The sequence below is a fragment of the Sturnus vulgaris genome, chromosome 5 (assembly GCF_052056855.1).
Source record: "Sturnus vulgaris isolate bStuVul1 chromosome 5, bStuVul1.hap1, whole genome shotgun sequence".
In the NCBI taxonomy this organism is placed as follows: domain Eukaryota; kingdom Metazoa; phylum Chordata; class Aves; order Passeriformes; family Sturnidae; genus Sturnus; species Sturnus vulgaris.
The window spans coordinates 5690261-5703771 of NC_142247.1; the positions used below are offsets into that span (position 1 = coordinate 5690261).

Consider the following 13511-nt stretch of genomic DNA (forward strand, 5'->3'; position numbering starts at 1 on the left):
GAAGTCTTTTCAAAAAGACAAGAATCTGTGGTAAAAATTATCCTTGTTATTTCATATTGCCTTAAGTGTGTAGATCATCTAGATTTAGTAGAAACTTCAGACAAATCAGTTACCAACCCAAAGAGAGGTGATATAATTAAATACGTAATCACATTAAATTTCATTAATTGTTCTCAGCTGTCAGAATCAAATCCGTGGTGGTTTGTGGTTTGGGCCCTACTTCCTTCAGTTTTTAAAGACACTGATAATGTCTCATGACTTCAGGTATTGCAGGAATGTTGCAGAGTATTTCAGTCATACGAAATTATGTATGTAAGTTAAAAAAATCATTTTAATTTACAGCTTCATATTCTAAAATCACTTTAAGACTTTTCAGAGACAAAAATTCAGCTCTTGAAGAGGGCAAGTGTATCTGTGGTTTCGACAGAATATGTAATCAAATGAGTGCAAAAAAATTACTTGAAATATGCAATTCGTACTTAACAGTACAAATGGGTGATTGCTTTCAGTATCCTACAAAATTAATTGTGTAAAAGTTACAATAATGAAAAGAAAGCTACTCCATAGTTAGATGGAAAGATGAAATTAGCAAATCAGTTTCTTCATGTTTTAAAAAAATCCTCGTCATGATTTGAAAGAATAATTTTAGAAGACCTTTAGTAAGCAGTCATGTGTATAAAATGCTAAATAACGAATCTTAAAATCGTAAGTAATTTAAAAAGAGAACAATTTAATAAACAGTAATATATTATGGAGGGTTTTAAAATTTATTTTAGATTATTTGATTTAGAGTATTCATATTAATTTTGATAGTGTCAAAGTTTTCTCGGTGATCATTAAGTCTAAAAATGCTCTATTTGCATGAATGCTGTGAGTCAGATGTGTCACCAGCCTCTGGTGTCCAGAGCTCTGAGAAAGCACAACATTCAATAAATGCTAATAAGACTGCACTTGTCAGGACATTACTTTATTTGGTTTTCCCTTCTCAATTCTGTAACTACCTTCCAGCCAGTATCTTTTTGTTTGAGGTGTTAATCCCTGTGCTTGGTCTGAGCTGAGAATGAGATGTTTTACCAGGCCTTAGCAGGGTATTCTGTGATTTACTTACATTTTTGCAGTCTTCCTGTCCCAACAGTTCTGTTGCCTTTTTGGTCACTGGGAATCTCCAGCACCTCTTCCAAGACTTGGTGGTCTCTGAGGTCCCAGTGGTCCCAGTAGTGGGGGAAGGCAGGCAAGAGTGTTTGCCTAAATAGAGACAGTTATTGGCTCATTGTTTTGAGTGTAGGAGAAATGTAATTTAAAAAAAAAAAAAAAATCATGAAAACTTCCAGCACACTCTTCTTTTTCTCACCCTCCCTGCAACTGTCTTGTGTAGCTCTTAGTGTCACAGCAGGTTTTACCTCAATTTTAAGAAACATCAAGGGTGAACACTGTTTCCTTCCCTAATTTGAGCATTAGGATCCGTTCAGTTAAAATGTTTGTTTGGGGTTTTTTTTTTTTGCAATTGTTTCTGCAATGTCTTAAGGGGTTTAAAAAACTCTTAGAATTAAGGGATATGTCAGCAGAGAAAGTTTTCATTACTGTTTCCTCCAGTGTTCTGTTATGAAAGGGTGATGTACATTCCTAAGTACAAGCAAAAGAATGATTTTATTTTCTGATTTGTAAGTGTTGGAAAGACAGACTTTAAAAAGTGTGTCTGTGCTATAAAATCTCTTAAGCAGCTGTATCATCTTACAATTTTAATGAGCTGTTGTAACAGCAGTGAATTTATGGGAAACTACTCTGTTGAAAATTAGTATTAGCCACTAATTTCTTGTATTATTATTTATGACTGAGAAAATAGCTTTGAAAACTTAATAAACCTGTCTTCATTATTCATGAAGTTTTACAGTATTTGGATAGTTGGCTCATTAAGCAGCGCTGGTTTTCAGGTTAGCAAAGCTCTATAAATGTCAGTTTATTTTCTTAAAAGTCTTCTGAAGGGTCCATGTTGTCATGTCTGTGGAAACAGCACATCCATAGGAATTATTCCCTCTTATGTGTAATGACTATAAGAGGTCCCTTATTCCTGTAAAACCAACTGCTTTTTCTGGAGAAGCAGCAATTTTTTTTTTCTTTTTTAGGAACTACTTTCCCCCTCCTGATACATCCTCAGCTTCCTATTACAGTGAGCTGTGTTTTCAGTATTGCTAGTGCTTTTTTGCATTTGGGGTGTGTCATGACTTAGGTGAATTCAGGAATGAGCTCTTCCATGAAGTTAAAATTTGTAGTAATGCAGTGGTTTTGCTGGATGTTGTATTTCAGGATGTTTGGCAGAGAACTATAAAACACTATTTGTATTGACAAATAACCTTAGCTTTTTCCTCTTCTGAATTTCCTCAGCATATGCAACTAAATTTTTGTTTAATATTAGTGATTGAATTATAAATCTTGTGTCAGTAAATCTTCTTGGGGCAGTCTTCCAGTAGCAGCTGTCTAGCTATGGAGCAGAGTTTGACTTTTTAAGGAAAAACTGAAATGCAGCCTTAAAATTACTGGACCCTTAATGTGTTTCTTAGTACACAGTAATGATAAAGGTGGGAAGTTCAGCACTCTTGGAGTTTATTCCCAAGTGGTGAGATGGTGATCCCATTCAGAGTCACCTCTTGATGATTTAATAGAGCTTCTCAGCCTGTTGAGAGTTTGAGGATGAGAAATGCAGGTTTATTTCTGTAAAGGGGAAGTGCTCCAAAGAGCAGTTTACTAACAAACAGATGATACAACCAAGGGCTTCCATTCGAGGCTGTGAGCTTGTGTTCTTCATAAAGGAAGATGAAAAATGAGTGGTTGAGGAAGCAGAATCAATGAAATATCCATTATGAAATGATTTGTTGTGAAATTATGAAAATTTGAAGACAGGCAGTTAAGTTAACCACAGCATCATAAGTCACTTTGTCCTCTCCTTCACCCAAGGTCAAAAAATTCAAGTGGGGAGGCTACATACAGCTTACAGTGTTTTACAGAGCAACTTTCCAATATATAAAGGGGGTTTATAAGGCTTATAAGACCTTTTACAGGTCTTTAGTGATAGGACAATGGATGATGGCTTTAAACTGAAAGAGTAGATTTAGATTAAAGAAGAAATTCTTTATTGTGAGACTGGTGAAACACTGGCCCAGTTGCCCAGAGAAGTGGTGGATGTCTCATCTTGGAAGTGTTCAAGGCCAGGTCAAATGGGGTTTGAGCAATTTGGGAGAGTGGAAGGTGTCCCTGTTCATGCCAGGATGTTGTAAGTAGATGATCTTTAATGTCCCTTCCACCCAAAGCATTCTGCAGTTCTGTGAAAGTACATACACTTTTTTTACACTTGCTCTTTTTAAAATTTGGTTATCTGTCATGTGTAATAGGGTGATCACCACAGCAAGTTTTTATGAGAATGTCCAGTGTTTCAATATCCTTGGCCCTTTAAGTATAAGGACCGATTAGAAAAGCAATTTTACTACTATTGAAATATCAGTTTCAGATTCCCAGAATTGTAATAGAACTTTAATTTATCCTTTTTTTTTAAATTAATATGCTATTCCAGTGCATTAAAGCTTCAAATTGTTAAGAAGTTGTATGTTTTGGAGTGCAGTGCTTTTGTTAACATGCATTGGAAAGTTCACAGCTGGCCAAAACAGTTTGCACACAAAACTGTAATGGAGAAATAAGCAGTAGAAATGGTAGTGAATAGCAGTAATATTATCAGACTGGGTATGGGCTTATGGAGTGTGATAGCACAGTGATATTAAGTCCTGTTAACCTTGTGTGAATATGTAAAATGAAGTCTCTGGCTATTCAAGAGGTGTGATTCTTTTGTTTATTAAAAAAGTCTGAGCTTTAAGAAATTAAAGTTCGATTATTAGTTTTGTAGCTGACTTTTTGGGTTTGTGCAGCTTTCAGGCTGCACCTTTTTACTTGTGTTGGACTGGATATGGAGTCTTAAATTGTGTATAATGTACAATGAGATTTTCATATAGAAGGAGCTATAGAAGTACAGAGGGATACTGTGTCTTGCAGATTTCATTTGTTGAGAATAGGTAGAGTGTCACCTAATAAAAAAATGTCTGTTAATCGCAGTAATGTGATTGAGGAATGTCTGTCTCACTGATGGGATGAGTACTAATCTGAGCTGTCTGAACTAATTCAATGTTTAATCCTTCTGAAACTTACAGTGAAGAAGAGGAGAAACTGGCACAGACATGACTACACAGAGCCAGATGATGGCTCCAAACCAGTGCAGGCTGGAACACGGACCTTTGTTAAACAGCTGCGGGCTCGCTCTTTCCCAAGGTACCCGACCTTCCTTAGGTGTTCTGGTGGGAAAACGCAGTGCAAAGTCACCTGAGTGTGTCTTAGAGGAAGTGACTGACACTTCTCTGCTTCACACAGTGAGGTTGAGGATGACTTCCTCCTTCTTCAGAATTCTTCCCAGCACATCCCTGTTTCAGATGGATACATTTGCCTTTTCATGCAGTAGCTTCCCCTGTTCAGTTTTGCACTGGGGATGGGTTGTCTGTTGGGATGCTGCAGGGTGATCTGAGAGGTTTTGAGTTTTGGGGTGGGGTTTTGGTTTTGTTTGTTTGGTGTTTGTGCTCTTACTGTCAGAGTATTGTCTATCTATTCCTTTAGTTCAGGAATAGTTCTCAGTTTCATTCCAAGTAACACAGAACATTCACACGAGCTGGTAGTCTACCCATTCTTGCATGCTTTAGAAGAATGTGGAGAAACATGATTATACTTTGATCCTGAGCTTGGTTGGCTATCTCATAGAAACATAATGACTTAAAATTCTTTAGAGCAGCTGGTGGTTGTTGTTAGCAGAATGTACTTTAATACCTTCTCTGAGAATTCCTTTTCTCACATCCTTTTAAGTTACTCTCTTCAGTAATACAGAACGATTGTGAGTTTCCAGATATTGCATTACAGTAGAAATGTCTTTGCTTTTTGAGACTGGTTTCTTGTTCTTTTAGTTAAATGGGTAATAAAACAGATTCAGATGTAGCCATTCCTGTCCTCCCCCAAACTGAGACATTTTTTATTTCAGTAGTGCTTGGAGGATGCTTTTCTGCTAATACTCCATCCTTTCTTTCTACCAGTGCTGATGAAGTAATTTTGAAAATGCATGGAAGCCAGTTAACACAAAGATATCTGGAGAAACATGGGTTTGATGTTCCCATTATGGTTCCTAAATTAGATGGTCTGGGACTCAGACTTCCTCCACCGACTTTCTCCGTTTTAGATGTGGAACGCTATGTAGGTAAGGGTCACTTTGGAGTACTTATTAAAATGATCCTGTCTGTAAATTAAAATAAATATTTGTATGATTATAAGAGCTTTCAGAGTGCTAAATATTTATTCTAAATTCAAGACTAACAGAATAAAATCAAAGCTATCGTTTGGAGTGGTTTTTTCTTCCTCTCCTTTTTTTTTTTTTTTCTTTTTTTTTGTATGTGTGTCTATGTCTGTTTGGTAGATTTGTGATAGGACTACAGCCTTATTTCTCAACTTTCAAACCTGTTAATTTCAGTGCAAGCTATCTGTGGAATGCTGCGTTTTTTTTCTGCTACATATAAAGCCAGGATAATGGGAATTAAATGAATCACTCTTGGGATTAATAAGTTTAACTATTGGTTAGGCTATGACAAAACTTAATGTTTTGGACTTAGTAAATTGGGTTTTCTGAATTCAATCTTCCTGAAAAGTTTCCTACCTTGGCATCCTTTGCCAGGAGAGGCTTCCCAAGGAGCACTTTTTTCTTATCAGATCTGTTCCCAGTCTGTAATTGTGCCAGCCTCATGTAAGTGTGCAGCACAGAGACTGAGCCAATTGCAGCAGGACATTTGCTGTAGCACACGGTGCAGCTGAGAAGTCTGAGTGTGTTCTCATGATCACCTAAGGTAATGATGTGTGCTGAAAGTAGGTTTTCTGTCCATCAATATTTTACAGAGGCACCAGAATATGCAGTGTTGTCACCATTGTGATGATCAATAGTAATGTGTGTTCTGCCTTAAAGATTACTTATCGTGGTGATATTTCTGAATCTTTTCTTCTGGATTACTGCCTCCTTGGATTCAGACAGAAACCTGCTTGTCTCATCCTTGTACATACATTTTGACCTGCCAAGTTTTCCAGTTCAGGGCAAAAGTTGGAATGCCACAGATTTGCCTTCCTAGTACTGAAATTTAAAATAAGAAAATGGAATAAGTACTATTTCAGCTGGAATTTATCAAGATGATACAAACCTACAGTTTTAAAGTGAATGTGTTTATAATGTACATCTAGGCATGTTTCCAGCATTCCAGAATTAAGTGTCAAATTAGGCCATTGTGTAACTAAAAGGACATAAACCAATTGGTATTATAGTGGTGATGTTAGTACTTTCTCTTGGCTTGTCTAGTTCTCTAAATGTATCACTTCAGAACACATGGTGTGTAATCTCCTCTTTATTGTCATAAGAAATGAAACACACCCATGATAATGGTTCAGTGAAATTACTGTGTGCTTGCAAGTTGTGCATGTGTGTAAGGAAGGTGGGGGTTTGGTGATGGTTGATAGGAAAAGTGAGTAAGAGACCTGCCTTGATAACTTTCTCCATGCTACTCTTTGCAATTGCAGCCATAAACCCAATTGTTTGTTTTTTTTAAACAGATGCTGCCATGCTTATACTACTCTTTCTGTTTGGTTAACCACAGGAAAGGATTTATTTATAGAATGTTTTCAGTTCTGTCCTTAGCTGATTATAGTAATTAAAGTTAAACCTAATAAAAAGTTGATTTATACTGATCTGTCTCTCTTCCAAGAGAATAATGACAGTAGTGGAATTTTTCTGCAGAAATGTTTTGATAGACTGGAAAAAAGTTAATTTTCTCTTAAATACCTGAACTGTCTTCTAGCTGTGATAGCCTTAAGGAAGTCATCCTGTTTTTTACAGGTGGTGACAAAGTGATAGATGTCATAGATGTAGCAAGACAAGCAGACAGTAAAATGAAGCTCCATAATTACATTAAGTACTTCACAAATCCTGACCGACCCAAAGTATTGAATGTGATCAGCCTGGAATTCTCGGACACAAAGTGAGTATTGACTTCAATTCCTTGAATGTAGGAAGTGGTTTTCACTAAGCTGAACAGTATGTGTAGGAATATAATGCCTGTAGTGGGAAAGACAGGAGGAGGTGTATTTTATGTAGACAGCCTCTGTCATGTACTGTGGGTATAAAACATATTTATTAGTTCATAAGTAATGCCTTTGTAGGAAGCTGTCATTTAAAAAGAGATGTGCTTACTACTGTTTATGTTAACAGTTCTTTTTTGTTTGTTTGTTTTTTAAAGGATGTCTGAATTAGTGGAAGTACCAGACATTGCCAGAAAGCTTTCGTGGGTGGAAAATTATTGGCCAGATGATTCTGTCTTCCCCAAGCCTTTTGTTCAGAAGTATTGCTTGATGGGTGTCCAGGACAGCTACACCGATTTTCATATTGATTTTGGAGGAACATCAGTTTGGTACCACGTTCTCTGGGTATGAATGCTTCTTGACTCACAGAATCACAGAGCATGCTCTGTTGGAAAGGACCCATCAGGATCATGGAGTCCAGCTCCTGGTCCTGCCCAGGACACCCCCAGAGTCACCCCGTGTGCCTGAGAGCGTTGTCCAAACGCGTCCTGAGCTCTGCCAGGCTTGGTGCTGTGACCGCTGCCCTGGGCAGCTGTTCCAGTGTCTGACCAGCCCCTGGGTGTCTATGACTGTGTGAAACAAAATTTGCTCAGTGTGCAGCCTTCTGGTGTGCCATTATCACCTGCATGAAATCTTGTGCTTGCAGCACTAAGGGAGGAGCTTGAAAGTGAATTGCTGATCTCTGGTGTTGCATTTTTATGCTTTTATTTTAGCATGCTGTTGGCAACTTGTAGACTGTAATTGGTTGACTAATTACTTTGGTGGACTTGTGGGTGATACAATGATGTTTTAGTAGGAAAAAAACCAATTGAATGAAAATCATTGGCATACTCAATTTTTTATTCTCACAAATTTGACTATGTGTATGTCATAGAAGAGGCAAAGTAGTTTCATCTTCCTTTTCTCCTTTGGTAGGTGTGTGCTTATCCATGAATTATTTATAAAAACTGGATTTTTTTTTGTACTCCAGTGAAAATTTCTGGTTGGTTGGTTTGCTTCCCTTAAATCACAGGACACCACCTGGTTAATATGCTATATCTCAGCTCTTGGTGGATTGCATTTGTGAGACACTGGGTTAGGAAGCCTGAACATGCCATAGTGGGAAGATGGAGTTCTTTACATTTAGGTCAATCTGTTACTTCATCAGGAGTGAGTCAGAGGCTGTAGTGTACCTCTAGGAAAATATTAATTTATTTACTTGGTATATTTGTCTAACAGGGTGAGAAGATATTCTATTTGATCAAGCCCACTGATGAAAATTTGGCTCTCTATGAGTCCTGGAGTTCATCTGTCACCCAGAGTGAAGTGTATTTTGGGGACAAGGTTGACAAGTGTTACAAGTGTGTTGTGAAGCAAGGACACACTTTATTTGTTCCAACAGGTAAGGTTTTACTCTTGCTGTTAGGACTTAGCATTTTTAATCACCAGGAATTACGAATATTGTAAAATAATTGCATTATGAACATTTGGTATTCTCTAAAATCATGGATAAGAGAGAATAATAAAAAAACCCAGAAATTTAGATTTTCAAAACAAGTAATTAGCTTTTAAGATTGGCTGACAATCATAACAATTACCAAGGAATGAAAGGGTATTTGTTACCCAATTAGAAGACAGCAAATTAAAGTTGAATTTGATTATTCAAATGAGTAGTTCTAATGGGAAGTAGTTCCAATTAATAGAGCACAGATTGTTCACTATTTGATAAGTATCCAGACTGATTTTTTACCCTAATTTTGTAATACAATCCTATTTTTACAGATTTCAGTATTGCAAGGCCTACTAGACCTAATTATTACAGAAACATCACACAAACTACTTATGCTGTAGACTAGAGTATTAAGAATACAAGCTGGTTGGGTTTTTTGGTTGGGTTTTGTTGTGAGAAATGCCAACACAATTCAACTTCTTTAATAAAAGGAGAGAGCACAGAAAAATGCTTCAAACAAAATACCTCACCCTAGCCAAACTCTCAAATACCATAAGCTTAGAAGTCTTTAATAAATCAAACCATATTTTGCTGATGAAGTGACTGCCAGGTTTTGGTATTTTTGCTTATCCAACCTATCCCTATAAATGCTTTTTATTATTAAAAATAAAAGACTGGGTGCTCTCTTCTCTTTTTTGGATGGAAAGAAAGCTTTAAATACATGGAGCAGGAAAATGGTTTACAATTCTGCTTCTGGAAGAAGCCTTGAAGATTGTGATAATTTATTCCATCCTTCACTTTCTACCCTGCTTCATTTTTCTCATAGCTCAGTTCTGTACCTGTGAGGTTCAGTGTTTACTGTTGTAGTTCACAGCTTGTGCAGAGTAAGGACTACCTGATGAGGCCCTCTATGTGCTCTTGGCATTCCTGAACAGCCAGAGCTTTTAAAACCATGTATTTCTGGCAAGAGATTTAATTAATTGTCCATGTATGTAAATTCATAGATCTATGAACAGAGAAAGCAGAATTACAGAATGTAGAACTTCATTGTGACTCACAGAAAATAGTTCCTGCTTTCTGAGTAATGAGCTGAATCTGAGCTATCACTGTAATGTGGCCATGAAGGAGAGTATCATCAGGTGATAATTTCTCATGTGTACATGTATTTCAATGTGTATGCACATAAAAAGATACTTTCAAATACAAATTTGTCTACATATGTGCATGTATGTGTATACATGCATACTTATTCATATACATATGATGGAATACAGCAGAAGAACCTATAAATTAGATTAGGTTTCAAGACAGGTGTTTAAAAAATGGGAAATTCTGTAAGACTGAATAAGGACTTTCAAAAAAAGCAAACCCCTGATCTCTGGTGAAAACCACTTGCTTTCTGCTTGTACTGATGCTAGTGGGTGTCATAATTATTTTATAATCTTGGAAATGTGTTCAGAGTAGTTTTCTGATCCAAAATTAATCTTGCATGTAGGTGAATAGCATCTACTGGGAGGCTCTTTAGAGTTATTTAAATATTATTCAAGATATTCAGTGTGGTTTGCACCACATTTTCATTCCTTGTTATGTAGACCTTGGCCAAAAGTACAGCATAAAAAGAGCAAACTGGAATGTAAAAAAATTAAAATCTTAAGTTGATGTAGGTGTGCCATAAAACTGCTCATTATTAGCTGAATTAGGGGACGGATTTAATGCTAGTTTGTAATATGTCATTGTTTGTGATTTGTTCTGATCTTCCCTCAAATTGAGAAGCTTCCTGTGTTTGTCCATCTTGCCTACACTCAGTAAAACCATCACGTAGTCTGCAAATGTGTGGCCAACTAATCTTGTGTCAAAGATCATCTGTAGGCATGCAAAATCAGAAAAAATATCTTGACAGAGAAAGTCTGCCTCTAGTTTCCTTACATTAAAGCTCCACAGGATAAATTTCACAAATAACTATTTTTTATCAGGAAGCTCATGTAATGTGTTCTTTTGTGTACTTAGTTGAAATTATCCAGTAGTAATTAACTAGATATATAGCATAATGTTGGCCATGCTTTACTATGTTGAATAGTGGATTTCATAAGGACAATATTTCAATTATGTGACGAACTTTATAGTGTGTCTAGACTGGGTTTTAAACTGATCATAATTTCACTTGACTTAGAATGACTGTATTTAGAATAATTTATGGGACCACTTTTGAATTCCTATTTGAGAAACTTCAGTTTTGCTAAATGACTTTATGTTGTGCAAACAACCCATTTACTGTAAGCAACATGTAAATATTGAAAGACATAACATTTTGTTTTATTTTAATGACTTGAGCTTTTATTCAGTATATTTTTCCCCCTCTGGAGTTGTTTATATTTGTGGATTGGAGTGAAAACTTTTGGAATTTTTACTTGAAAAGTTGGCTTTGCATACTTATTGCCCACTCCCAGTGATAAATGTTTTAAGCTTAATTATTTCAGAAAACTACAGTTCCACTAGCTTTCTGAAAAACTGCAGTTTACATGTTGTTAACATTTAGATTACTTGTTCCCAGCACTGAATACAAATCTGTTTGCTCATTTCCTTTCAGGAGCAGCATTTGTACTTATATGTGTATTTAAAAACAGAATAATTCATACGTACATATTAAGTTTCACAATGTGTCATTTCAGGCTGGATTCACGCTGTGCTCACATCTCAGGATTGTATGGCTTTTGGAGGAAATTTTTTGCACAACCTCAACATTGGCATGCAGCTCAGGTTAGTCTCAGCTCTTGCTGTACTTGTTCCCCAGTAAGTAGGATATTCTTTTCAAAGAGATTTTTCTTCATGCACTTAACCAGGATCAAATTGGAACAGGCTCTAACTAACAGACAATAGTGGCATTTGCAGTTAGAATGTATCAAGCACGTTCTCTTATTTTACTTCTGCAAAGTTTGTTTCAAAAGCAAAATGAAGGCTGTGCAAGGATTTAAGTGACTGAAAGGAGGACAAAGGAAAAAAAGAAAAATTTCTCCTTTGGAGATTAGCATAAGTGAATAAAACAAAACTAAGCAAGCCCAGGTGTGCGACACTGAGTTGAAATGAGCATCCTCAAGTCAGCATTGCTCTAAGGGCAGCTGTATTTAGTTTTTGTCCAAGATGTAGAGCTGTCTTCTAAACATATTGTTTTTATTTATTACAGTGGAATCCCGATAAAATTCCATCTGTTAAAAGATCACACATTGGGTTTGTATCCTAGTTTTATGAAGTCCAACTTTATTCTTAGAAGTGCCGCAGTCAAACTTGATAAGGTCAGAGCCTGAATGAGACCAGAGTTCAATCTTGTCTGTGGTCTTGTTGGGGTTTAACTATGTGGTACTTGACTTCTTTTATTTATCATGCCCATGGTTATTTTATTTCATTTTATTTTGGACATTGTGTCAAGTTGAATGATTACATAGTTGAATGATTAATTTGGTAATTAAAACATTCATGTTTTGTAATATTTGCATTTATTCAGGTGTTATGAAATGGAGAAGAGACTAAAAACCCCGGATCTTTTCAAATTTCCATTCTTTGAAGCCATCTGTTGGTTTGTGGCCAAAAACTTACTGGAAACATTGAAAGGTATTGCTTGTTGTGTTTTAAGAGATGCACGTGTATCTGCTTTTATAATTTTTTCTCTTAAGTGATAATGGACCATGGCATCAGTTTTTTCTCCCAGGCTTCTTTCATATCATTTAAGATCTTTGAATATCCTTTGATAGCCTTTCCTTTGAACAAATAGTTCAGTGGAATCACCCCACCAACTTATATCTCTGGGTTTCTAGTTGGTGGCTTCACAGCTAAACAAAGACATTTTCTTGTATTTCTGCAATTTTTTTTTTTACCTTTCCAGTCACAGTGTCTGTCCTCTGCTCCTGGTTGTGAAAGATGTCTGTGATGGCTTTTATAGGAGCTGATGTATCTTTCATATGAGCTGTGTTAAATCACTTATATCAGTGCTCATCCAAGAGGTGTCTCAACAACCTCCAGTTCTTAACAGTTGCTGTTCTCCAAACTTCCTCATCCATTCCTGAATTGCTATATTTGTACCTCTGTATATTTGTGTTTGAGAGAGTGCCTATCTGACTTCACCTTCTTTTCCTCAAGTATCTTGCCCTCTGCCTGCTCTGTTTAATCTTAATAATATAATGTATTTCAAAGGACAGAAGTCAACCTTCAGAGGAGGCTGCTGAATTCAACTTCTGTTGTGGAAGAGATCAGAGTCCCATGCCACTTTTTCTATTGTGGAAGCAGTTACAAGTTATTAAAAATCATCTCTTCTCCTTTCAGCAAATCAGAGCATTGAACAGCCCTTGTTTCCTAAATGAGCATTTAAAGTCTCAGGGTGTCCCTAGAGGAACTCAGAAATCTTACCAAACAGAACAGACTTGGAGAAAATTTTTCCTTCCAGAAAGAGTATTTTTATCTTGAAAGCTTGCTTTGGTTTGTCTCATTCATGCATATTTAATGTTTACAAACTCGTCAGAAGCCATAGGAACTGTGTTCCTGCTGGAAAAGCAGTGGAACATGTTTCTGTAAGATCTAGCTAACTGTAAGCTGTGGCTGTTCACCCCACTCTTCCCTTTCCCCTTTTTATCCCCTGACTCCTTGAGTCCATAGGTTAGGAGCCTCCTGTGGCTGTGTCTTAGGGAAGTGCTGTGGAGCTTATTCTCATGTTGTGTTTGGTCTTTGGTTTAGCAGATGTTTTGTCACTGAACAATGCTATGACCTACAAACATCATAAAAAATAAAAATTGATGTTTCTATGGCTAGGGTGAAGTTTTTATTGGATTTTGGCATCAAGACTCATGTGAATTAGGTGTTTTCTAGTCAGAATCCATTGTTCAATGAATAAAGGATGATG

General features: G+C 36.6%; 1 protein-coding gene across 2 annotated transcripts in view; it reads left to right on the forward strand.

Moving 5' to 3' along the window:
• KDM7A (lysine demethylase 7A) overlaps positions 1 to 13511 on the forward strand; it is a 56273-nt gene that overhangs the window by 27213 nt on the left and 15549 nt on the right. For both annotated transcript variants that reach the window (XM_014869944.2, XM_014869945.2), the window contains exons 3-9: positions 4194 to 4311; positions 5118 to 5278; positions 6953 to 7094; positions 7353 to 7539; positions 8413 to 8575; positions 11293 to 11380; positions 12123 to 12229. In XM_014869944.2, the coding sequence (XP_014725430.1) occupies positions 4194 to 4311; positions 5118 to 5278; positions 6953 to 7094; positions 7353 to 7539; positions 8413 to 8575; positions 11293 to 11380; positions 12123 to 12229 (966 nt within the window). The remainder of the gene's footprint in view (positions 1 to 4193; positions 4312 to 5117; positions 5279 to 6952; positions 7095 to 7352; positions 7540 to 8412; positions 8576 to 11292; positions 11381 to 12122; positions 12230 to 13511) is intronic.